The 27,605-nt window shown below is 35.4% G+C and overlaps 2 protein-coding genes across 2 annotated transcripts; one reads left to right on the forward strand and one right to left on the reverse strand.

Moving 5' to 3' along the window:
• The first annotated feature begins 2,593 nt into the window (after positions 1–2,593).
• On the forward strand, positions 2,594–7,054 carry LOC125870609 (probable LRR receptor-like serine/threonine-protein kinase At5g48740). The gene is made up of 16 exons (XM_049551076.1): positions 2,594–2,838; positions 3,154–3,691; positions 3,795–4,246; positions 4,336–4,453; positions 4,557–4,625; positions 4,711–4,779; positions 4,871–4,939; positions 5,037–5,108; positions 5,199–5,267; positions 5,345–5,580; positions 5,665–5,870; positions 5,951–6,077; positions 6,168–6,236; positions 6,312–6,501; positions 6,587–6,719; positions 6,811–7,054. Exons 1-16 carry the CDS (start codon positions 2,760–2,762, stop codon positions 7,027–7,029), a joined length of 2,715 nt encoding a protein of 904 aa, XP_049407033.1. The 5' UTR covers positions 2,594–2,759; the 3' UTR covers positions 7,030–7,054.
• LOC125870610 (uncharacterized) lies at positions 6,950–12,350 on the reverse strand. The gene is made up of 10 exons (XM_049551077.1): positions 12,144–12,350; positions 10,284–10,625; positions 10,011–10,083; positions 9,382–9,494; positions 9,097–9,181; positions 8,915–8,987; positions 8,190–8,245; positions 7,629–7,694; positions 7,473–7,538; positions 6,950–7,392 (listed from the first exon to the last, which is right to left on the reverse strand). Exons 1-10 carry the CDS (start codon positions 12,302–12,304, stop codon positions 7,312–7,314), a joined length of 1,116 nt encoding a protein of 371 aa, XP_049407034.1. The 5' UTR covers positions 12,305–12,350; the 3' UTR covers positions 6,950–7,311.
• Positions 12,351–27,605: the final 15,255 nt, after the last annotated feature.

Genomic DNA, 27,605 nt, shown 5'->3' on the forward strand with positions numbered 1-27,605 from the left:
ATTAAGGAAATCTGTTACAACCAATTAATTTAAATAAATAATATATGTACATCTATTTTTAAATTCAGCAAGATACATGCATCTCGCGGATTCAGTTTCATGTATCCTAAGTACGAATATGATAGAGAAAGTAATATTTGAAACTATCGGGAATCTTAGTAATTAGGATCTAAACTAGTGGGATTTATGTAGTTTGTCCTAAAAAATGTGTATTAACTTAATTTAAATACAAGATAACGAAAATAAGAATTTTTTTAAAAAAAGAAATTTAAAAGAAAATAACATTTTTTTTAAAAAAACAAAACAAAATAAATAATATATATACACATACGTGGCAGACACATGTGTTCAAACACAACCAACTTGGGTGGTTGAAGGTGTCACATCAGCACAAAAGGTGTAATGAGTTCAGGGGAAAATAGGATTCTAGTTAAATTTAGGTATGTCTTTGCGATTTCAGTCATAATATAGGGGTACCTGTGCCTTACCCCTTTAAAAAATGTGAAATCTATTTCCAAATCAAGTTTTTTTTTTTTGGAGAATTTGAGAGATGAACTTGCATATTCAAGCGCTCTGATTTCATTTCGCGATTTCCAATCACGAGATAAAATCACATGTCCAAACACCTGCGTAAAAGCTTCACCAAAAAGTTTCAAGCTTTAGTGGTGAGGAGAAACAACTTTATTGTGCTTTTTAATTTCCCGCTGATTGTGCTGTAAATTAAATTAGTCGTTAAAATATTCATGGTCGATGGATAATCTATGATTAGCTTTATATTACCTTTGTGTTTTTAAGTTCATTGAAATATATGCTTATTAGTCCATGAGATTTTGATTTTCCTTGATGAGGAAGACAACAAAATGGAGATTGATTTGAAAGCTAAGCTATTGAATATATATATATATATATATATATATATAAATATAGATAAAGCGAAAAGCCTAAAAACAATCATATAAGAGAATGCTGGAATTCTAAGCATGAAGCATCCTATGCATTATTATGGTCATAAATAGGAAAAAAGTTGAAATAAAGTTGGAAGAAAAATGATTGAGCAACAGTTCATTAATTCCCTAAATTTCAGCCAGGAATGTTGAAAAAAAAGCTACCCGCGATTCTTCACTTTTGATGTCGCATTCGTATCGAATCCTCCAAAAATACATTATTTTTGAAAAATCTGACACGCATCCACTGATACTTTTGAAATTTCAAATCGACATAGAAAAAAACTATACTTGCAGTGCTGGTTGGAAAATGATGTTATGATAATTTTCAAAGAGTTAAAAGGTAATATACTATATATACTACTTAATTATCCGGGGAAGTCGGCAAAATGGATCCGTAACTTAAAAAAAAAAAAAAAATGAAGAAAAAAAAAAAACTTAATTATCCGTGTCGAATATAATTAAAATAATTAACTTTTAGAATCAATAAAGCAAAATGAAATATACATCACTTGTCCATAAGTGTTAAAAAATGTATATATAAAAAAACATGTATTTGACATTTATTTATTTGGTGTAAATATCTATTTAACAGATTAAATATGAATTTAAATCTTTATGATACGTTACAAATATTTTTGACCCATGACAATTTGTTCTCTTTGGGGCAACGCTTATGATTGAGTATATACTAAGAAGCAACAACTATCATGTGTGGAGTGCATGAAATTAGACACACTATTTCACGTATTGTCTCTCATTTTTCTTTGTATAAAAAGACGTGCTTATCAATGGAGACAATAGTCATCATCATTAATCATTGCTCTTTACTAGTAAACTCATTTCCATGTGACATCAACCCTATATATTATATTAAAGTATGTGATTATCTTATTTAAAAATTTAAACTATTAGAAAAAATACACATTTTTTTAATTATGTAATTATATTCTCAACAATTCTGACCACTCTAATAGTTGATCCTTGTAGAGTCACACCACCAACCGGAGCATGGACAATAACTTAAGTATGGATAATATAACGTGGTATCCAAATAAGGACAAATTTGATTTTGATACCATATACAGATATAATATAGGGAAAAGGTTCAAATATGCTATTAAACTTTGAGAAAAAGATGATTTATGTTATTCATTAGTAGTTGGGTACCATTATTTTTTAACGGTCAGATTTTGTGATTTTGTGAAATCATTTTTCTACGTGGTCCCTTACTAGAGGTCCACACCACCAAAATTAAACTGATAGTTTTTTTAAAAATATGCAATCAAACTTTAAGAAAGATTGATCTATGTCATTCTTTAATAATTGGGTTCAACTGTGGTATGAGTCGTTTGGTTGGGAACAAGTTATCTCAGGATTTATTATCCTGGAATAACTTATCCCACCACGTATATGGATAACTTATCTCATCACTATGGTATAAATGGTGGGATAAGTTATCCCAAACATGACAACCAAACAAAGACATCAAAATTTAATCCCAAGACTATTTTTTTATCCCATGACTATTTATTATTATCCCTCACACCAAACGACCCAAGTTAGCTCTTGAAGAAAGGATTTGCCGAAATTCATTCCATCTTTCCTCAGTCAATATGAGACTCTAACTGTCCCTATGATCATTTGGCCGTTAACACATTTTCAAAGACTATCAAAATCACATCTTCCCCTTTACTCAACTCTGTCAACAAAGCAACAGAAAAGGAAAGTAGAAAAGGACTTGTTGTCTCCTCTCTTTTTTACTACTCACTTCCTCTCTTTTTTTCCTCCCCTGCAAATTCTTCCTCTGCTTCAATGGAGCTGCACTGGCGTTACTATTCTTGGTTCCTTCTATCTTCTATCTTCATCAAAGTTGCTTTTTGCGATCCTGAAGGTACGCTTCAGAGGCAGATACAAGATTTAAACTTACGAGTTCAACCTTTTAAACATTCTTATATTGTACTTTTAAAATTATGACTACAAAATGTACTATATTTGTTAAAATCCTAGTGGTCTCTTGATTTTACTTCTTCAATCTCTTCTTTTCTCCCTCGTGTAAAGTTGAAGTTATATTTGCATGTATGTGTGTGTTCAGCACATGTGAACTCATAAACTTTAAATCCTGGATCTACCTCTATCAATATGCATTACATTGAAAGAAAATGGAAGGTTTTAAGATGAAATGTTGCTTATGTTGTGAAATGTGCAGGATTCTTGAGCTTGTCTTGTGGTGGAAATACTACCTATGTTGATTCCTCCAACATTACATGGACACCAGATGGTGCCTATATCTCAGCTGGTAACATGACCACTGTTGATTTTCTAGAGGGTTCCTCTTCATCTACTCTCCCAGTTAGGTTCTTTCCTGATTCACCACGTAGAAAATGTTACAAGATTCCAGTGAAGAATGTGTCATCCCTGGTCCTTGTCAGGACACAGTTTGTGTATAAGAATTATGATAGACATAATAAGCCACCTGCATTCTCTGTTTCTCTTGGGAGGGCTATTACAACAAATGTCAATCTTACTCATATTGATCCGTGGATCGAAGAGTTCATATGGCCAGTTGATAAAGACATTCTGTCTTTATGTTTTCACTCTCTTCAAGATGGTGGATTTCCAGTCATTTCATCCCTTGAACTTAGGCCACTTCCTCAAGAAGCTTACAGCAATGCCTTGGGAGATTTTCCCAATAAGTTGCTGAGGAAATGTTATCGTATCAACTGTGGTTATAATTGGTCCCTGAGGTCAGAACAAACACTCACTTGTCGATTATGTTATGTATGACTTTATCGATTGTTTAGTCCTTAGTTTCTGTTTAGAGTTGATGTTTTTCGTGCTATGTAAAAGGTACCCGATTGATCAGTATGATAGAATTTGGGATGCTGATGAGGATTTCAGCCCATTTCATGTGTCATCTGGTTTTGATATTCAAGCCAACTTCAATATGTCAGTTCTGAAAGAGAGCCCTCCTGTAGCTGTTCTTCAAACCGGAAGAGTTTTAGCACGGTGGAATGATATGACATATAAATTTCCTATTGACCACCAAGGAGATTACCACATTGTTCTCTACTTTGCTGGGATTCTGCCCGTCTCCCCTTCATTCGATGTATTGATAAATGGGGATATTGTTCGATCAAACTACACAGTTAATCGATGGGAAGTCAGTAGTCTGTTCTTTACAATGAAAGGAATCGAGAGCTTGAACATCACATTGAAGACTGTCCACTACTATCCATATATCAATGCTCTTGAGGTTTATGAGATCCTAAACATTCCCTTAGAAACTTCTTCAACAACAGGTTCTAATACAGTTTTATTAATTTTTCAACCTTTGAAGGAGTCTGTTAGAACCAATCACACCAACTTTTGACATTTTTTATGCTTGCAGTTTCAGCCCTACAGGTTATTCAGCAGTCAACTGGTCTAGATCTTGATTGGGAAGATGATCCATGCTCTCCTAAATCATGGGAACACATAGAATGTGAAGCAAATCTCGTAACTTCATTGTATGTTAAAGCTTAACCTAGAACTACATTTTCCTTTCTTTTACTTTCTCTTGGTCTTATTTTTGTTAACAGCAGAACATAATAAAGTTAAGACTTTATATAGGGAGCTTTTTGATGTAAACTTGAGGTCAATCAGCCCAACATTTGGTGACCTACTGGATCTCAAATCACTGTAAGAGTCATTTATCTAAACTTATTACTTAATAGCCACTGTTTGGCTATCTTGACTTACTTATTTGAGGTTCTACTTGTTGCAGGGATTTGCATAATACTTCACTTGCTGGAGAGATACAAAACATCGGCAGCCTGCAACATCTTAAGAAGCTGTAATACTTGATCTCTAGGAATTACCATGTTAAGTTAATGTACTTGAGAGAGCATTGTCTAAAATAAGTTGTGTGGTCTCAACTTTTTCAGGAACTTGAGCTTTAATCAACTTACAGCTTTTGGTTCAGAGTTAGAAGACTTGATAAACCTTCAAATTTTGTAAGTCTCACTGCTTGCATTCAGATAGTGACTTCCTTCATTCTTCCTAGCTAGCCCTGTTCAACAGTCTTTAAAATTAATGTGTTTTCTGCTGAAGGGACTTGCATAACAATAGTTTTCAAGGAACAGTACCAGATAGCGTTGGAGAACTGAAGGACCTCCACTTACTGTGAGTGAGGAAAATATATACTGACATTTTGAACTTCTTAATGTACTTCACCTGATGAATTGTTCTAATTTACCTCGCTGTAACATTCAGGAACCTAGAAAACAATAAGCTGCAAGGCCCCCTGCCACAATCTTTGAACAGAGAGAGCTTACAAGTCCTGTATGAAATCAGAAAGTCTTTTTGTTTTTTGCTTCTCATGTCAGTTTCTCGGCTTATCGTCTTTCCCTATTTTGCAGATCATCAGGAAATCTGTGTCTTTCCTTTACTATGTCTTTATGCAATGAATTCTCAAGAAATCCTACGATTGAGACACCACAAGTCACTGTCTTTGCACCCACAAAACACAAGCGCCATAATCGTTTCATAGTTATACTTGGTGCAGTTGGAGGAGCTGTGTTTGTTCTATTCGTTGTCTTTCTATCAGTATTATTGTACATGAGGCGAAGCAAAAGTGGAGATACTTATGCATCAAGTATATTAAACATCAAAACTTTTCTTTAACATTTCAGAATATTGATCAATCTACTTCTAAACATGCACTTTTTTCTAATTATAGGAACTGCAGCAGAAATGAAAAACTGGAATGCTGCAAAAGTATTTTCATACAAAGAAATCAAAGCTGCTACAAACAACTTTAAAGAGGTTATTGGCCGTGGTAGTTTTGGATCTGTTTATCTTGGGAAGCTTCCTGATGGTAAACAAGTTGCTGTTAAAGTTCGATTCGATAAAACTCAACTGGGTGCTGATTCTTTTATCAATGAGGTTCGTCACTATACCCATGCTAGTTCAGTTCCAGTCTACAAAGAAAAAAGAGATTCAAGAGCTCTCTTTATTATCTGTAGGTATCCCTTCTATCACAAATCAGTCATCCAACTCTTGTGTCGTTAGAAGGATTCTGCCATGAGTCAAAGCAACAAATTCTAGTTTATGAGTATTTACCTGGAGGATCACTGGCTGATAACCTCTATGGTACACGCGTGATCTCACCCATATTCACACTTTAAATCCATCATCCTCTCCTGTCACGTATCGTTTTCTAACTCTTAATAACTGTCTCAGGAGCAATGAGCAAGAAATTGACACTAAGCTGGGTGCGCAGACTGAAAATTGCAGTTGATGCTGCAAAAGGTATGAGTAAAGAGAGGCATTATCATTACTTAAGTTTTATATAGTTTTTAATGTTTGATTATATAACTTGTAAAGGTTTGGATTACTTGCACAATGGAAGTGAGCCAAGAATCATACACCGTGATGTGAAGAGCAGCAATATACTTCTGGATGCAGACATTAATGCTAAGGTATCTGATTTTGGCCTTTCTAAGCAAGTAACTCAATCAGATGCAACTCATGTTAGCACTGTTGTCAAAGGCACTGCTGGCTATCTTGACCCTGAGTAAGCTTCAAGTCATTTATCATCCAGTTTAATATTTGGTCCTTCCTATCCTAATTCCTAAACCTCTCTTACTACCTGTCCTCAGATACTATTCCACTCGACAGCTCACAGAAAAGAGTGACATATACAGTTTTGGAGTTGTTCTTCTTGAACTTATTTGTGGCCGAGAACCACTTAGCCACTCGGGGTCTCCAGATTCCTTCAATTTAGTTCTATGGGTAATAACAAGTCTTATAATGTTTCACACAAAAGCATTTCATTGACTTCCTATAATACTCACATGTTATAAACTAAATGTGAAAATTTCAGGCAAAGCCGTACTTGCAGGCTGGTGCATTTGAGATAGTAGATGAGAGCATAAAAGGAACATTTGACACAGAAAGCATGAGAAAAGCTGCTTTAATCGCCTCAAGGTCAGTGGAGAGGGATGCATTGCGAAGGCCGAGTATTGCAGAAGTATTAGCTGAGCTCAAAGATGCATACAGCATTCAACTTTCCTATTTAACATCTGAAGGACTAGCCAATTGATAAATTAGACCTTCACTACTGCAGCTCACAATTTGCAAATATAAGGTTTCTCTAGCTGAATCAAATGTTACTGTAACTTTATGACAACTTTAAAATTTGAGCTCGGAAATGTTTTAAGTTATTGATATATATCACATTTAAAGGTCTCCTTTCCCCTTGGAAGATAGGGGAAGTCGTGGATGATTTTCAACAAATAATAACAATGTCCATCCAGGCTTGCATCAGTGCTCGCCTCTACATTCTTTACGACTTGTGAACCAATCATAAAAGTAATGAGTTGGCCTAACCAGAAAACTGGCGCCGTAGATATAGGAATAATGCTGTAGAAGCAGCCACTGCATAGGGGAATATAGTCCAGATTCCCTGCACATTTCATAGGAACCAGAATTGGATTCTTTGGTAATAAATGCAAAATTGGACAGAGCAAAAGAATTATGCTGTACCACTACAGTAGCAACTGTTGCAACGGCAAATACTGGACGCTCTCTTAGTAAAAATCCAATTGTCAACTGCATTTTGGAGTAAAAGAAAAGGAGATAAGGCATGAACAGCAGGTAAACTTAAAACTGGAAATCTGTTTCAAACACAAGACTAGTAACCTGAATTGGAAGAGTTATCAAGCCGCCACAACAGACACCAGCAAAGAAACACTCTGGTGATACATCCTGCAATATTTATGAGCAGAGAAATGATTGAAACAGTTATAAATATCTTTTTACCGCGGGAGAATGCATTGAGTTGCTAACAATTTCTATATAGGGTTATAGCTACAACATAACACCATCATAAGATTTATGCATATAGACATAAGGAAATTGGTTGCATTGCATCCTCAGTGATTGAATTTCTAGTCAGAGTAGGCTCAGAATTAGCAAAAGGAAAGTTGTAACTGACGAACGGGGTCTGTCTATCTTCTGTTTTATAGCAGGACTTCTACACTAAATATATCAATCGTTTCAAAGATGAAATGAAATTATCAGAACTTTTAAGCATTGTTATTGACCATCCTAACATATCTGACACCTTTTGTTCTGTAGGTAACAGTATCATGCCTCAAAACTTGTAGTACCCAAAAGAGGGAACAAGAAAGTAGCAGAAGACGGTTAAGCTGATCTAACCCTCAGCATGTTAAGAAAGAAAACAGAAAAAAAATCACTCACCAGAGCCCCTGCAAGGAAAGCAGTGGGATTTCTTACTCCAAGAGAAAACCGTTCCACTGCATCAGCATAGGAAAATCCACCAGTAAGCAATTAAAGAAGTCAAGGAACAAGAAGATCATATTAGTTAGAACAAGTATTTTCCAGAAATATGATAGCACAACAAGAAACATCAGCTTTTTTAGAATGTGAAGAAAAGTTCAGAGATTTAGGCATATAGACCGAAGGATTAAGATGGACTAGAACTATGCAAACTCTTACGATAGAGGATAAATTTTGAGGTAGATCACTAATTTCAATCTGACATTTCCAGCAAATAGAGAATCTTAACAAATAATTAAATTGTACTCCTCCAGTACCAACATAGATATGTGATAGTACTGATGCTACATTATGATCATAGTAATAAGTGTGCCATATCCAATGAAGAGGGTTAAGAACCATGAGGTTTCAAGTTCAAATCCCAACGAAGACAAAAACACTAGGTGATTGCTTCCCATCTGTCCAAGCCTTGGTGGACAGAGTTACCCGGTACTTGTGCTGGTGAGAGGTAGCAGGTACCCATGGAATTTAGTCAAGGTTCGTGAAAGCTAGCTCGAACACCACAGTTATATAAAAAAGAAAGAAAAGTGTGAGCATATCAGTGGAAGCAAGGGTTTCACAATGATTAAAAGTTTTCACAATGCAAGAGACATTGGATTAAATTCAGCATCTTTGTTGCAACTCACCAAAACCAATGAGATTCCCATGTTTTTGTACAGCATTTGTAATATCTCTTGCCTTCTGATTCCCGATCCCTAACTACAACCAAATTGACTCTGAATTTCCAAAATCAAGTTCATATATTTTTAAGTAAGGCAAGGAGGCCGAATATTTTAACATGAATAATATGCTAGTAGCCAAAACAAACCTTTGAGCAAACATCATCGGATGCACCAGATTGCTTAAAAAGCTTCCCAAGGTAAAAAGGTATCATATCGCTGATGCAAACACCCCTGAATATTCAGGATCCACAACAATATTAACATTGTGGAAATCACTGTTTCTACATAATCAATTTTTACTGGCACTGAAGGTGCATAAAATCTTTTAATACAACAAAAGAAAAAGAAGGTTGTGTGTACTGCAGAATCATGAAAGGTTGGTCTGCACGTGCATTCATCAAAATTACTCAGAGGACACAGTTTCAACTTACCAGTACACCCAAAGAATAGTGGATGTTATATATGGAGCATTCCTGGAAAAGGAGTTCACTAGTGATTGCCACGTCCCATCTAGAACAAGCATCCGTGCTATAGAGATTCCAACCTACACCATTCGTCAATGAATTTGACTATAATAGTGAACATCATGAAGAAGGATAACAAGCCATTTTAGTGCCTACTCAAATGAATATAATAGTGAACATCATGAATAAGATAACAAGCCAACTTAGTGCCTATTCAAATGACTATAATAGTGAACATCATGAAGAAGGATAACAAGCCAACTTAGTGCCTATTCATAGACACTAAATAACAGCATAGTTCTAGCTTTTAACTTTTTTAGACAGGGTTCTAGCTTTTAACTTTTTTAGACAGGGTTCTAGCTTTTTAACTTAATAAAATTTTGAAGCTTCTTCACAACTCTTTTCTCCACATGGCCTCTCACTTTTTCCTCACATCACTAAAGAACAACTCTAAAGTCATTAATTTTAAAAGCAATGTCAAATCAAAAGAAGAAAAATAATCGCAGGAAAACTATACTATCTGCTACGTGGCCATGAATCAGAAGACCTGTTAGCAGGGGAGTTCATGAACAGAAGTACCAGCAAAGGAGACGGACCCATATATTCAAAGCCTCCTCACTGATAAAAAGTCCAAAACCAGCTGCCATCAGAAGCCAAAAGTAGATCCATCTGAAGAATGAGAAGTACAAGGGCTTAATATCACATCCGAGTACACTAATAGATAAGAGATCCAGGATATCAATTATATATTAAGCATCTATCATAGTAGTCAAATAAAGTATAATAAACATAAGGTTGATCTTGTTTCTTCTTAGATCATGGTGAAACCCCTGATGAATGAAAAGTCGCAAGGATAATTAGTTGCTTACCCTGGAGCATATTCTGGCAGCATGACTCTATAGCCAAAAGCTTTGAAAGAAAAACCAGGAGCAGGTGTAGAAATTGTGGAAGATGATGATCCATCAACCAGATATTGAATTCCAAAATTTGATCCTTGATTAGGCTGCTTAAGGCCTATGGATAGAAATGTAATAGTAGCAGCTATACCTAATGCTATTGCCAGTTTTGCCAAAAATGAACTTCCTGTGCGAACAGTTTTATCTTCCAGACTACCAGTTAAGTCATCAGAAGCCTTGTGCACTATCTCCTCAGCATCCTCCGACTGTCCGGCTTCATAATTTTTAGCACTCACAAGCTGAAATCTTTTGATCCTACACTTTGAATAGAGAATTTGCCATCAGTTATACAAGGCCCCTTACAGTGCATAGATAAGCTTGGTACACTGAATGTGTTCATTAGCTGTTTAAGGAGAGACCTCTTGAATTTCTAGGTGATACATAAATAATAATATAATCAAATAACAAATAGCATTAGATAAGACATCTCCTTGTACATTCAATTCACAAAATGTACAGGCGTCTATGATGTTGTATATGTTAGCACTAAGTTGGAAGCGAACATAAAAGGGGCTTACAATTCTACTCTAAGAATTTAAAGAGTATATATCAACTGCCCCTAGGACTTCAGTCTAGTGGTAAGTGCAGCATGTAACGTGTAGGTTAGACGCACATCACAAGTTTGACCTGCCACATACAAAAGTCTGATGATTATGTGGAAAAGGATAGAGGGAGGAATCTTTAGTTATCCAACGAATTTCAAACCGTGTGCCCCTCGAGGATCTCTCGGTTATTAAAAAAAGTAGTTCAGATCTACCTTCTTTCATCAGATCTGCCACTGCTCTTTAGCATAGGTTTATTTTACAAAGCCATAGATGTTTTCAACATCTTTATGTTGGTGAACAAAGACTTGGGTGACATTCCGACATTTTACATAGCCTCGAGGTAGTGGTAAGTTCTGCGTGACCTCACTTGTGAGATTTCACTGGGTATGTTGTCGTCGTTGCTGGTTCCGTGCTACGAAATTAGTGATGTCCTATATGACAAAAAAATGCTGCACCGCATATTACAAATAGAGATTTTAGAGACATTCAAGCAACCACCTACCCTACCTTACCTTCCCTCCCTTTGGAGTGATGACAAAAAAAATCAAATAACAGTTCATCAAATCCAAATTGGTAGGGTTCCATCCAGAATATTCAAACTAACAACAACATAGTCAGTATAGTCCCACAAGTGGGTCTGAGGAGGATTGGTTTTACAATGACCTTATCCCTAACTTTCTAGAGTAGAGAGGTTGTTTCTGAGACCCTCGACTCAGGAAAATCGTTTTTCAGAACAGGTTCCAAAGAAATGCAAATAAAAAACGTTACTTCCTCCGTCCCAATTTGTGTGACCTTTTGGATATCGAGATTCAAACAAGTCTATCTTTGATCATAATTTTTTAAATTTATCTTTAAAATATTTGGAATTGTCATTCATTGTGAGTTGTGACTTATAATACTTCCTGCCTAGTTTCCAAATATATAAATTTTGTTTCAAAAAATTTGAATATTCCTAGCCCGAATTCAGGCTCAAAATTAAATATCTACACATAAAATTGAGACAGAGAGTATGATGAAAATATTGAATAGACAAAAGTACGATAACCAAATTAATGAAACAACAACGAAATTTCAAACGACTAATTAAATGAATCCATTTGTATGTATTCCACTCTATTAATGCAGTAGAATTCCGTATCATCATAGTTAAACCATATTTACACATACAGCAACCATTCTCCTATGTAGGAAGTTAGAAATTGAGTATATTTTGAACTTACAGCAATACCTAGAGTATGAAGAGTAATTGTACTGCTGCTGCGGTGCACTACGGAGTTTCCACCGTCTACGAGTAAAACCGGCGAGGTGGTTAAGTTCTCGTAGAGTTGCAGATTGAGATGAAGATAATGAAAGAGATAGCAATATTTGATTATTACATAGAGTCACCATTATCTCTCTCTTCTCTAGCGGCGTTGTTGTCGTGGAAGTTGTTTGTTTACCGGGCGGGAATATTGTTATTGGTTAGGTAAGGAGTATATGCTCCTCGGGATTCGAAAATCTTCAAGTCCTGTACAATTGGCACGTGTCAGATCTGATTAGATGTTTGTGGACCCAATGAATTGATAGTCTTATAGTTGTATCCCTAGCGTTTGAGATATTTCCCAAATCACAAATCTCCACTCTTCTGGGAAAACCAATTTAAATGGTCCACAGTAAGGTTTTCGTTTGCCAAGGTAAGGTCCAACCACAGGATACTCAACGTTAAGTTAGATTTTAAATTTGAAAAATAACTTATTTTTAAATCACTAGTTTCTGGATACGTGTGTTCCGTGAGAATTTTCATACATTTGTTGGAATAATTAAAATTCTATGAAAATATGTAGTGAGTAATAAAATGCAATAATTATTAATATATCTTTATAATATTGCAAAAAGTACCACATAAGGAGTGTATTTTAATGTTTAAAATCAAGTTCTTTTAAGCAACCAACGATAAGTTTTGAATTTTGGTTAGTAGTTAGCAAACTTTCATTAAAGCCACAAATGATATAGAAAATTAAATTTAAAAAGTCTAATAGATAGAAAATACAATGTACTCATCTTTAATTTCTTAAGACTTTAATCATACAATATAAATGTAAACAGAAATACAGAATAGTACATAATTTTTCGAGTTCTTATCGACTCCTTCTATCATAGCCGATCAAAATTCAAGATCCTTCTTTGTCGAGTCAAACTAAAGAATGAATCAATAGAACAAAAATGATATAAATGGTTCACTACTTTAACTATAGAATGAAAAGGATACCTAAGGATCTCATTGTTGACACCTAATTTTGACCCTCCCCGATAATAATTAATCTCGAGCTTCNATTCCTTTATCGAGTCAACCGACCAGCTATAAAAGTCGACGAACAGGCCTCGGAGCTGAAAGACGTGCAAGAAATTAAGAGTTGAAAAGATTGGGCCAAAGGCCTACTCTTCATCATTTAAATTTGTATTTTGTTATTTTTGGGCCTAAGCCCTTGTCCTTTAATTATTAATATTCTGTTAGAAGTTTAGGACAGGTAAAGGATGGGCCAAAGGCCCAAAGGAAATTATTTCTTTTAATTTTGGACAGGTGCAACTCAAATGGGTCGGAGACCCAAAACAAAAATGGCCCCAAATACTGGTCCAGGCGAACAGAAACCAGATTTGGGTCCAACTCTCTTTCCCTCTTTATTTTATTGTATTTGTGTGCTTGTTAATATTTGTCGCTAACCTTAAGGTTAAAAAATTCAAATCCCCGAAAGACGCTTATTTCGTTTTAACAACTTTACTAAATCGATCACCTTTAAAAGGACTTAAAGAATTTTTGCAAGGAAAATACCTCATTTAGATAGTATGTCAACATTTCCTTTTTCTCCCTTAAAATGGTCCTAAATAGTTCAATTCTGCAATTTAAGTTAAAGTAAAAATATTTTAGCCAAATAAATTAATTATCGAATAACCGCATTAGCCGTATTCTAGGTGCCTTAAAAACCTTCCTAGAATATTAATAGGAACCTCGAACCCCCTTAATAGTTTTCAAATTGATTCCCTGTTTAAACAATCGATTGAAAAAATAGTTTTCTTGATTTTCCTTTAAAAATTAAGTAGCGACTCTAAACCAGTCAAAATACATTTTTCCAAATAAAACACTCATGAAACAAAGAAGATGATTTATATAAATAAAATTGGAGGAACACTAAAAATTATCTTAAAATTAAAAATTAAATTTAAGAGGTTGTGAATATGAAAAGTATGAGAGTTATATATATATATCAATTGAATAGGTGATTAGATATAAGCTATGAAAGTGGATATCTAAAGCAAATAAAAGAGAAAAATAATTAATAAATGAAAGGGTATAAGTTTCATAAACCAAAACTAAAAAAAATAACAAATATATAATATAAGACGTAAAAAAATTAAAAAAATATTCAAATGTGGTAATTAAGCTTAAGAAACATTTCGAAAAGAAAATAAAAATATGTCTGCAATAACCATCATAAATGTATATGTGACTACCATTGGGTATGCAATAATTGAGAAATATGCAGCCAAGAAATGTGGTTTTGGTTATTAAAATTTCATAAGTTGTAATTATTAGAAAATGTTCTATTAATGAAGCAAAGAAATTAGGGGGTTGTTGTTATTAGAATTTGGGGGGTTGTAGTTATTTCTAAGTGTTAATGCAACCAAGAAATGAGGGGTTTTGATTATTGAAATTTAGGGCTTGTGTATATTCCAACGTGTAAAGTTAATCTAAATTTGTCATCTATTTAATGCATTAAGATGAATGTATGTTACTTCATGAAAACGTTAATGTCTTTCTAATTCATCATCCTTTACTATGATGTGGAAGTTATGAAAATGAAAAGGTATGAGTTATGGAGTTAATCTTTTAAATAAAGTAATTAGAAATAAGAAATACTTTAAACTAGATTATTAAAATGCCTACTTTAACATATATATATATATATATATATATATATATATATCGATTATGATAAGTAAATTGAAGGAGAAAAATAAAAATAAAATATAACTTTTTTAAAAAAAATGTAACTAATTTTTTTTAAAAAAAAAGTATAAAAAAGGGAATCTCAAAACACTCACTAGTCAAAAAAAGATTTTCTCTTTAGAAAAATAAAATCCTACTGTCGTCGACATCTCAAAACACTCACCAGTCAAAAAAAGATTTTCTCTCTAGAAAAATAAAACCCTACCGCCACTGACAACCTATTTTGCCGTTCTGATGGCTGCCACGGCCAGTGGCCAACCTCGTCCTGAGGCAGGTCTCCTGATAGTCCCTAAAGGACATTCTTATGTACATTCACTAAGGCGTGCCATTAAGCCCATTCCTTTGAAACCACTAACCTACCTGCATGGCGAACCACAAGTAATATGGGAGCAGAAAGAAGTAAATCAGATGATTATCAATGGGAACCTAGAGTAGGCGGTGATTGGTAAGTTTTATTATGGCTGACCCGATATCTAGATCTTAGAGAACTTATTTCAAAACAATTTGAATTAAAGGGAGAATGTAATATAAGCCTATTGAGCAATAGACATGTACTAATAAGAGCTACTTTTATTGGAGGATTATGTGCACCTACTATCGAAGCCAACCTTTTACATAACACAAAAAAGTTGGTCTTACCCAATGAGAACCTTAAATTGGGACCCAATGTTTAATCCGAAAAAGGAAATATCGACAACGATTGCATGAATTTCTTTTTCATCTTTATCGCCAATTTTTATTGGGAAGGAGGCAGTTTTCTTGCTAGCTGCCGCAGTAGGGAAGTCATTTCAGGTGGTTATGGCCACAAGGAATCATACACGGCCAAGTTGTGCAAGAGTTAAAATAGAGATTGATCTTTTGAAGGAATTCCCAAAGCGAATTAAAATTTGAATGAGAAGGAAAATGAGGAGGTGATGGAAAAATGGATTAAAATCATGTATGACAATGTCTTAAAGTATTGTCAAGCATGTATGATCCAGGGACACAATAAGAAATAGTATTATGTGGTACACCCGGAATATCCAAAGGAGAGGACTGGTCAGGGGAATGAAAAAAGGAGGGAAATGATAATAACATTAATGAAGGAAATATAGTTAAGGGGAGTACAGGAAAAAAAAGGTAACAGACAAAAGGATAAAAAAGAAGAAGAATTTGTGGAACAAAGAAATAAAAAATGGTAGGGGAGGAAGAAATAGACAACATGAAAAGGTTTGGAACAATATAGGAATCACTACTGGGAACAAATTCAATATGTTGATACAAGGTAGTGAAGAGTTGGAGGAGGAGTTAAAGAAAGGGAATGAGGTAGAAAAAAAGGATCAACAAGGTGAACAAGGAAGATACTCCTGGTGTGCAAATGAGTGACAACAAGGAAAAGAAAAACAAAGCACAGTTGAGTACCAAGAAAGTTGACCCAGTTGAAGTGAGTAGCAATACAAAAGGAGATAGCCATTCTAAGGATAGACGAGGCATTCAGAAGGAAAGAAATAAGAAAGATGTGGATCTAGGGAGAACAGTATGGAAGAGATGTCAACAAATAATAACAAATGGGAGGCTAGTCAAGCCAGAGAAGACGAACGTAGTGAAAATGCCAATAGAAACTTATTTGGAATGAGTAGAGAAGCACCAAGCGAGAACAATTTAAACGACATTGATGAGCCGAATCTAGTTACAAGGACAGGGCCAGATTTACTAGAATAAACTGAAGAAATTCTACATTCAAAAGGAGACAGAGAAAGATGAGGACATGGAGTTTAACATCCAACAGATTAGTAAAGCGGGATATTTTTCACCAAGACATACCAATAGTCTTAAAAATGATGCAAAAAAGGGCAGGCAAATAATACTTTTACAGGTAAGAACAAGGTGTTGGGAGAGGGTGATCAACTGTGATCAATGACTGACAAAATTCTTCTATAGTTGAGAGATTAATGAATCTAAATAGAAGACATCATTACTTATTCATATCTTTGATGGAACCATTTCAAAATTCATCAAAGTTAGAACAATACAAAAGTAAGTTTCGTTTTGACAATGTGGGGGTTGGAGAAAGGAGTGGGAAGGTAAAATTATTGTGGACACGGTGCAACAGGTAACCATAAAGTTCAAAATCAACAAGTTATTCCTCATTTCGGTTATCTATGTGAAATGTAATGCGATGGAAAAATAGAATTATAGGAAGAGCTAGTAGGAGTTGAAGAGAGGGAACATTGTCTTTGAATTGTTGGGGATGATTTCAATGTGATTTTAATTGAGGAAAAGAAACTAGAAAGACTCACTTTCACTCAAAATGAGGCTATGGACTTTGCATCTTTCATTAGCAATAGTGCCCTAGTAAAAGTGCAGTGTACATGAAGCAAATATACGTGGTGGAATGAGAGAATTGAAGAAGAATATATATTTAAAAGGTTGGACAGAATCCTGGTGAATCAAGAGTTTATGGATTTGTTTCCTTTATCAAAGGTGCATAATCTGATCAGACTTATGCACATTTACACATGATTTGCAACTCGATAGAAGAGCCTATTATTAGACCATTAAGATTCTTGAATCTTTGGAGTAAACACCAAACCTTTAAGAAGATGGTGGCTGAGAATTGGCAGGTGGATTTTGTTGGAAATCCATTTATAAAGTTTCAACCAAAAATAAAGAAGGTTAAACAAGCGTTGATAGTCTGGAGCAAGGAGATATTTGGAAATGTTTTTCAACAAATTGCCACTATAGAGGACATCATCAAAGTAAATGATACCTAATTGAAGATACAACCCTCAGCAAGAAATAGCACAGAGTTGAGCAAAGTGGAAGTGGAACTCAAGAAATACCTGAGAATAGAGGAAGAATTTTGGAGGCAAAAGGCGGGAATGAAATGGGTTTTAGAAGGGGACAAAAACATTTAGTTTTTCCACTCTTATATTAAAGAAAGAAGAAATAAACTTCACATTGGGGAAATTATAACGAAGCAAGAGAATATTTTACAACTTAATTCTCAAATAGGACAAGCAACAGTTTTTTTGCAGATCAATTTCAAGAGGATAGTGTGCCAGCTAACTATGACATGCTAGATCATATTCCATGATGTATAACAAATAAGGAGAATGGTGTGATGACGAAGCTACCAGAAGAGATGGAAGTAAAGATTGTGGTTTTTGCATTAAATGGGAATAATGCGTGTGGGTCAGACGGATTTACAGGGTATTTTTCCAATGTTGTTGGGATATTATAGGTGGAGATATTACTAAAATGGTCAAAGCCTTTTTTGTGGTCAGGAGCTGACCAAATACATTACCCATACAAATTTGATGCTGATTTCCAAAAAAGAATTGGTCAAGAGATTTTCCGATCTAAGGCCTATCAATCTTAGTAATTTTATGAATAAGATCATTTCTAGGTTGATTCATGTGAGGATGGGTATGGTTTTACACAAGATTATATCCTCGACTCAGTCAGGTTTTGTGAAGGGCATGAGTATCACAGAAAACATCCTATTGGCACATGAAATAATCAAAGACATGCATATGAGGAGTAAATATGTTAATATAGTGGTATAATTGGATATGTCCAAGGCATAAAATAGAGTGTCGTGGATTCTCCTAACTAAAGTGCTTAGAAGATTTGGGTTCTCTGAGGTGAGCATTGATATGATATGGAGGATTATGTCAAACAATTGGTATTCAGTTTTGATAAATGGCAGAACACATGGGGTTTTTTTCATTCATCTAGGGGTATTAAACAAGGAGACCCTTTATCTCCAACTCTGTTCATTATTATTGCGGAAGTCCTAACTAGGGGTCTAAACAATTTACATAGAGATGCAGAATTTAAGGAATATGGATTACCAAAATGGAGCCCGGAGATAAATCACATGTCATATGCATATGATACTATTATGTTTTGTTTAGGTGATAGAGGTCCAGTCATCAAGATGATGACAGTCTTGAGAGACCATGAAAATGTCTCTAGGTAGATGATCAATAAATCAAAGAGCTATTTTTATCTACATGATAAGCCTCTTCTAATTGTGGAGATGATGATGAGAATATTAATGGGGATAAGATAAGGAAATTTCCCTATCATTTATTTGGGATGTCTAGTCTTTTATGGGAGGAAAAATTCCAGTTATTTTGAGAAACTGATTAGGAAAATTGCTTAGAGGATATTTTCTTGGCATAACAAATATTTTTCATTTAGAGGAAACATGTTTTGGTGAATAGCGTTCTCCAGTCTATGCCGATATACATTTTATCAACCCTAAATCCACCCAAGAAAGTAACGGAGCAAATTCATCATCATTTTGCAAAATTCTTTTGGGAAATTGTGGGAGGAGTGATCGTGGCATGGGGACATGTGCTTCCCAAAGAACCTTCTTTGATGGATGATCCCTTTAGTTTGGAGAAAATCAAAGGTTTCTTTATTGGTTAACTCTAGCCCATTGTCTTGTCTGTTCTAATAGACTTAACTGTGGTTTGGAACTGAGTTTCTATTAGACATATAAAGTTTTTAATGGTATGGAAAGCATTGCTTTTGTAGCTAAGTAGTTGAGTCCATGTTGACATGTTGAAGTCATAAACCATGGTGAGGAAGTATTTTTTATTTTCATGTGTTGGTGTGTGATATGGACCTCATAGATCAATATGAAGTAGATCAAATGTTTTGGTGGAGTGTGGTGTTGATTTAGTTGGAAATGACATTTTTGCCTATCTTGTCACAGGGCAGATAATGCATGTGAAGGGTTGCTTTGGGGCAAAAGAATATGGTACTGTAAGGATTCATTTCATTTTACCAAAAGGTAAATGGCCTAACCTTATATGACATAAATGATCCACACTTCCATGAGATGTGCAGGACACATGAGAATTAGAAAAACATAAATTGTTAACAGGTTTTTGAGAACTGGGACAAACTTTTTTATTACTTTCATGAGTCGATCTAACAAAATGAATACAAGATAAGTGGGTTTGCTTATTTAATACATAAGGTAAGGTAGAAACGGAAGAAACTAGAACATGAGATTCAGAACTAGGTGAAATATTGCAATTAAGACTTTGGATAAGTAAAGTACAAGCCATCTCTTGCTCTACCAATCTCTGGATGGATCTTCAATGAAGGGCCTGCATAAGTGATGAGTCCACAAATTGGACTCATTTAGGGCTTTATTTTAATGGAAATAGTGTCCTTGAATGCTTGTTTTATCTCAATACCTTATTAAAATGCTGAAGTTTCACGTATTTGAAGTTTTAGTGGAAGCATGGACACTTAGGCGCAAAACGGAGCAAATAGGGCTGAAAAGAACAAGAAATGGAATCATGCAGATCACCGAGTTCAACTTGGCGAGTCGTCGAAATGACATGAACCGCCCTTCGTTCTAGTACGTGAAGCCTTGAAGGAAGCAAATCAAAAGGCGAGGAAAGGAGCAATCGGCGAGTCGCCGATCAGTTCTGCGAAGCAGTACTGTACCGCCCAATGATCCAGAATGCAAGGATGCTAAAGGCAAGACACTGAAGGCGGTGAGCTGACCAAAAGGCGGATCGCCGAGTTCATCGACAATCTCAACTAATGTCCTCGAACAATCCTCCGCAGTACAATCTGTGAAAACTATAAATACTAGTTAGAATTGTAGTCTTAGTGGAACATTTTGAGTGGAACAATTTTTAGTGGAAAAATTATTATTATTATTTTCACTTTAGAACAAACTTTAGTTGATATTTTTCTCTCAAGTTTGGAGAGGGTTTTGTGGAGACTTGAAGAAAGGAGTTCTTCTTCCCCAAGTTGGAAGTGAGTCTTCTCTATTCATTTTCCCTTGCTTAATTTAAGGCTTAATTTCTTATACCCAGTTGATTTCATTATCATGTTAGGTATAATTTCTTATTTCTTGATGTGTGGCTAAAAACTTCCATTCTTGGGGTGTGATTTAGCAAACATGGGTTGATATTCTTGTTGAGTCTTGCTTGCTGATAGGTTAAATGTATGTTAATGGTGATTTCACCTAGTGGTTGTGGTTTAATCTAAAGGGTTTGTAGTTGCAAATACAAAGCCACCCATGTGTTTTCGGCTTGCTCGAGAGGGAGGTCGCGAAACCAAAACCACTAGACTGATGTCCTAAGGAGTGGGTCGACATGAGGTTCAGCCCGAGAGGGTGAGCCCTAATCTCATATCCTAACACTCAGCTCGAGAAAGTGAGTGGGGTAAGGCGTAGGCTGGTCTTTATGCGGTAAATGGGTGTTTGAGAGGAACGCATTTGAAACGGGGTAAGTTGTCCGAGAGAGAACTTATTTCCATTTAAAGCTTAGCCTAGTCACTATTATTTTACAATTTTCTTATCGAAAGCACGTACCCAACAATTTATCTCAACTTATATTGCAGTCACATCCCAAGAACCTTTCCCCATACTTGATTTTCTTGTTTATTTTGTTGTTTTAGCACTTGTTACAAAACCCCCTTTGACACTTTTGTGTCGCCCCCTTTAATTTACAATGTTTTTATCGCAAATGTCTTTAGCTACGACTAGTTAGAATGTAAATTCTATTTTTTTATCAATTCTCAAAACTGCTCCCTTGGGACACGACCCCAGCCCTTGATTGGGTTACTATATTATCGATGATCGTAGATACTCATACCGTAGAATAGTGTCGTTGGTCACGATAAGCATCAATAAGACATGAAGAACTATTGAAACTGATAATGCTTTTAAGTTGTGAAGTTAAACAAATAGACAGAAATTAAGTTGAACTTGAAACTAGGTACAATCAACACTTTATGCAAAGTTAATGTTGGATTTAAGTAAGCATCACCAATTTCTGCCACCTTGACTTTATATTCATTTGGTAAAGTAACTAAAAAATAGTAAGGTAGGGGTTTGATTTTGGTGAGTAAGGCTCTATTGTAAGTCATGTGATTTGTGACTCCGTAATCTATTATCCATGCATCAACAAACAAACTAACACACTCACATAACAAAGTACTTGTCTCAATAATGGAGGGCTGATAAGCTAAGATACCTACAAGGTTTACAACTGCATGCCCATTGAAGAGCTTATCTACAGATTCTGTGGCCATCACCAGTGCCCTCCTCACGAACATAAATGCTTCCCAAAAGAGTGAGCAACTTGATATATTGGTCATGTGTGAGACTGTGAATCAAACTGTGATCTGATCTTGGCAAATGAGCACTCTCATAATTCTCAGGTTGCAAGCCTCTTGTGTTTCCAAGTACAATTGTTGCTGACCCTGAGTTCCTTTCTTTGGTGAACTTAAAATCCTTAGGGAAGCCATGTAGTCTATAGCATTTTTCTTCAGTGTGACCTAACTTTTTACAGTAGTTACAAAATAAGTGTACTTTGCCATGATTTGATGGATATGTCGCGAAAGAACTTACCGAATTGCCTGAGTGACTGGGTGATCCTGTAGATTATCTAGAAGAAGAATTGTTAGTGAAATATGGCTTGTAAGCACCTCTTCCCCCACCTCTCTATGGAACATAGTTTGTGCTACTTCTTGTTGTCACACTCAGTGAGGTTGAATCTACGTGAACATGACTCTGAGGTCTAACCTCGGGGTGTTTTTCTTCTTGAACTAAGATGGAATGCCTGGAACATAGTAGGTAGGAGATTCATCATCAAAATGCTCCCTCGGATAACTGTGTAGACTTCATTCAAGTCCAATAGGAATTGAGTAAGTCGTCCATCCTACTCTGCCTTGTGCAATTTAGTCTTCCTACCAAAAGTGCACAAACAAGTACATTGTGTGCTTGCATCCAAGCTGTTCAGTTCTTCCCATAGACTTTTGATGTTAGTGTAGATCCCTATGACATCAAGGTTTCCTTGAGTGAGATTATTGATAACTTGTTAGAGTTGGTATAACCTCGCGCCATTGGTCTGGTTGTACCTATCTATTAATTAGTTTCATAGCTCCTTAGCATTGTTCACATATTGTAAGTTATCAGCTAAGTCCTTTGAAAGAGAGTTTAGCAACCAAGAAGTTACAGCGTTATCGCATCGTTCCATTGAGAAAATCTAAGTGAAGTAAGATATGGCTTTGGGATCTTACCATTGATGAAGCCAGTCTTGTTCTTCACAGAAAATGCTCGAAGGATGTCTCACCTCCATGATCAGTACCCAGTTCCATCAAAAACAACTGGAGTGATTGAAGCACCAACATTTTTTGATGGATTCATGTTCATAACATTATTGGAATCCTGAGATACAAGAGTTGGTTGATCTTCAGTTGGTGACATGGATAACAAGCAAGCAATTGAAGTGAGGATGAATGAATCGAGAGAGAGAAAAAAATGAGATTGCAAATTGCGAGATCGCAAATCGCGAATGAAAGCTGTGTGAGGATAAAAATTGAAATTGTGAATTCGCAAATCGAATCAGTGTGGGCTAAGGTTCTTTAGCTCTGATACCATGTTGAATTGATTATCCTACTTGAAATCAATTATCTAAGAACTCCATGAAAGGAGCTTTGAGCTCACAATCGAATCTGAAAAAATGATGAAGGCATGATTAAATTTTGGAAACTGACTGAGCATTTTTATTTATACACATGTAACTAACTAACAGAATTAAAAGCAACTAACTGACTGACCAAACCCTAACTAACAGAATAGCTTAGCATTAAGTTGCACTAATTTACATCATAATCTCAACATATATCAAATTGACACAAAAAAGTCACTTTTTAGGAAGCAACCAAAATAGGGTTAGTGTAGTTTTCTTTTCCGTTTAATCAAAAAAGTTAAACAGCAGACGTCAATCTGCTAACATTTAAATTTTAACATAATTTTTTTTACTTTATAAAATGGAAGAGTGTAAGTTTTATTAGGACTCTTATATTTATCAGATTATGACTCTTAGGATTGTCTAGTGTATTGATGTATAATTAGGACTTGTAGTATATCTAGGATTCTTATATCCTTGTTATAAATATATGTAACACATGCTCTTGATATTCAATGATCTATTATCAAAAACTCTCTTATGGTATCAGAAGTCCAAATCTAGCCCATGATTTTTTTTTTGTTTCTTTCCTTGATTTCGTTTCAGCCATGACTTCTCAGCCCCTTTCTATCTCGAAACATGTTACTTCAACAGTCTGTTCTTTTCCAATTTCTACACCTAATATCAATTCTACTATTTCTACCATGTCCACAACTCCTTTGTCATCCTTTTTTTCTCTTCCTTTTGTTCCATCTCCTTTGGTCTCTATACCGACTTCCTTATTTGGTCAAACATTATCCACATCTCTTGGCAGTACTAATGGCTTACTGTTTGTTTCTCCATGCTCTACTAATTTTGATCCCATCTTTTCTCCTACCTTTTCTTCTTCAACATCTCTTGCTACACCAAATATTATGAATCTCGTTACAATCAAACTTCAATCTGTCCAAGACTATTTGACGTGGAGAACTCAGTTTACCTCTCTTTTGATTTCTCATGATTTACTTGGATTTTTTTATGGCTCTTTTATACCTCCAAGTTCATTTATTTGTGATTCTTCTAGGAATCAGCAGCCTAATCCCAACTACCGCTCATGGCTGCGAGTAGATCAAAGTGGCAGATCATGGATATTTTCTACCTTATCACGAGAGGTTCTTGTTGATGTCCATATTTTGCCCACATCTCATGATATTTGGTTATCTTTATATCGTCGTTACATGGATGCTAGTCAAGCAAAATCACTTGACTTGAAACGACAACTCACCACCCTAAGTAAAACAGACTTTACATCTATTGATCAATATGAGGGATGCAAAACAAATTGCAGATTCCTTAACAACTATTAATTCTCCTGTTTCAAATCAAGACTTTATTGATCATGTATTGCTTGGCATAGAAAAGGAATATGACACGTTAGTTGGCACTATCACTCATTTTCCCAGACAATTGACACTTGAGGACCTTCGTTCAAGTTGTTACTAAATGAATAACGTTTGCAACGCTTTAAAGGTCCTGATCCACCATCTCTTCCGCAAGTTTTTGCTGCTCAGAATACACATTCAAACTCTTCAAGTACAGCTCATTCATATCAAGAGGGGCACGGCAGGGGTCGTACCTAATCTCTTAGAGGCCGAGGTCGTGGATCATCTGGCAGGTTTCAATAATATTAAGGATCTACGACAAATAACTTTCCTCTCAACGACGACTCTACTGGAAAAATCACATCAAATAGTTCTTCTCATGTCTCTTATGGCTCACAGTCCATCAATACAAGTTCTCCATCCCTGGAGTTTTAGGTTCCCATCCCTCAACTCTTATTTATCAAATTTGTGGTTCTATTGGCCACCAAGCATTGCAATGTTCAAATCATTTCAAACAAATGATGCTACTTGGTACCTTGACTCGGTTGCCTCTGTTCATATGACCCCATCTGAAGGTAATTTTTTAAATACATCCTCTTACAATGGTTGCGATCATGTTTTAGTTGGAAATGGCGCTTTGCTTGATATTAATAAAATTGGATACTGTCAAATATCTGCAACATCTCGTCCTTTACATTTGCATTCCACCTTTCATGTCCCTAATCTTAGTCATAATTTAATTTCTATTAAAAGGTAATGTGTTAACAATAATTGTTACATAACTTTTGACTCTTCTTCTGCTTCTATTAAGGACAAAGTCACGGGTCAACCTGTTCTCAAGGCTTCCAGTAAAGGCGATGTTTATCATGTGTCCTCTTCATCAGCTTATTCCCTTGATCATACTTTTTGTTACTTTGCGTCAATCAAGAGATATATGACACCTCTGTCTAGGCTATTGTGGTGCTCTGTCCTAAATAGTCTTAGGAAAAATAACTTAATTAGTTTGCTAAATTCTTTTAGCAATATTTGTGTCTCTTGTCATCTTGGAAAATCTCAACGTTTATCTTTCCATTTAGTTGATCATTGTAGTTCTTCCCCTTTAGAAATTATTCACTCTGATATTTGGCAATCGCCTATATTATCTAATTTCGGCTTTCAATATTATGTCATATTTGTGGATGATTTTTCTCGTTTTACTTGGCTCTATCCTATGAATAATAAGTCTGAGGTTTTCACGCACTTCTGTGCTTATCAAAAATTGGTTGAAATTTTTTTTAATAGTAAAATGAAAACATTTCAAAGTGACAGGGGCGGAGAATTTGATAATAAATCCATGCTATTGCACTTTTCTAACTCAGGCATTACCTTTCGCAAATCATGTCCAGACACTCCTCAACAGAATGGGGTTGCTGAACGAAAACATAAACACATAATTGAAATTGTGCGAACTATACTCACCGAGTCAAAACTTCCTTCTCAATTTTGGGTTGATGTTGCCTTCTATGTTGTTTACACTATTAATAGGCTACCTACTCCTATTTTAAACAAAATTTCTCCCTTTGAAAAGCTTTTTGGGAAACCTCCAGATTATACATTTCTTAAAGTGTTCGGATGTGAGTGTTTTTCGAATATATCTGCTCGTGCTTCTCATAAGCTTGCCCCGCATTCTGTCCAATGTGTGTTTTTAGGATATGCTTCTAATTATAAAGGGTATCATTGTCTAGATCCTAAAATTGGTCGTGTTTATATTAGCCGACACGTGCTCTTTCATGAATGAAGATTTCCATATTTAGAGTTCTTTAACCCAAGTGATACACCGATCTCTCTTCCTGCTTCTTTTGACCCGCTCATTGTCATGTCACCTTTACATTTTACTCCTACTATCACATCTTCATCTCCGTGTCATATATCTCCGACAACTTTTTTCTCTCCGGTTGTCTCATCTATATGCAACAGTCCTTCCAATGAATCAAATTTTAGTGTTCATCATCCTTCTTCAAGTGTTCCTCATACTCCTTCCAGTGCTCCTATTTCATCCACTAGTGTTCCTCATATTTCATCCCCCTCGACTACCCCTTTGACTAGTGTGTTGCCTTTAAATAGCAATCTGCCCACATCTCCCTCTCTTGACAATCATCTAATGCAAACTCGTTTGAAATCCAGAATCACTAAGCCTCGTCAATTGCTTTCCTTAAATACAACTCATGAAATTGAACCAACTTGTTTCTCCCAGGCTGTCAAAAATCCAAAATGGCAGCAAGCAATGGCTGATGAATTCAATGCACTTTTAGAAAATAAAACTTGGCTGCTCGTTCCTTATAACGATAACATGAACTTGGTTGGTTGTAAATGGGTGTATCGTATCAAATATAACTCAGATGGGTCTGTTAAGCATTATAAAGCTCGCCTTGTCGCACAAAGTTTTCACCAACAACCAGATATTGAGTATCATAAGACTTTTAGTCATGTTGTTCGGCCAAGTACGATACATATTGTTCTTTCTCTTGCTGTTTCTTTTGGTTGGTCAATTCGATAACTTGATGTTAAAAATGTTTTTGTTCATGGCATTCTTAATGAGGAAGTCTTCATGAAACAACCTCCTGGTTTTACTCATTCAGATTATCCATATCATGTTTGTAAATTAACTAAAGTCATTTATGGTCTAAAGCAAGAGCCATGTGCTTGGTTTCATCGCTTTAGTACATTTCTTCTCACCCAAGATTTTGTTTGTAGTAAAACTGATCCATCTATGTTTATTCATTGTTCTTCTTTAGGTATTCTTATCTTATTGTTGTATGTTGATGATATTATTCTCACTGGTAGTCGTTCAGATCTTCTTGTTCAATTCATAGATCGTCTTTCTCATCAGTTTGCAATGAAAGATCTAGGTGACCTTCATTATTTTCTTG

The sequence above is a fragment of the Solanum stenotomum genome, chromosome 7 (genome assembly GCF_019186545.1).
Source record: "Solanum stenotomum isolate F172 chromosome 7, ASM1918654v1, whole genome shotgun sequence".
NCBI classification, from domain to species: domain Eukaryota; kingdom Viridiplantae; phylum Streptophyta; class Magnoliopsida; order Solanales; family Solanaceae; genus Solanum; species Solanum stenotomum.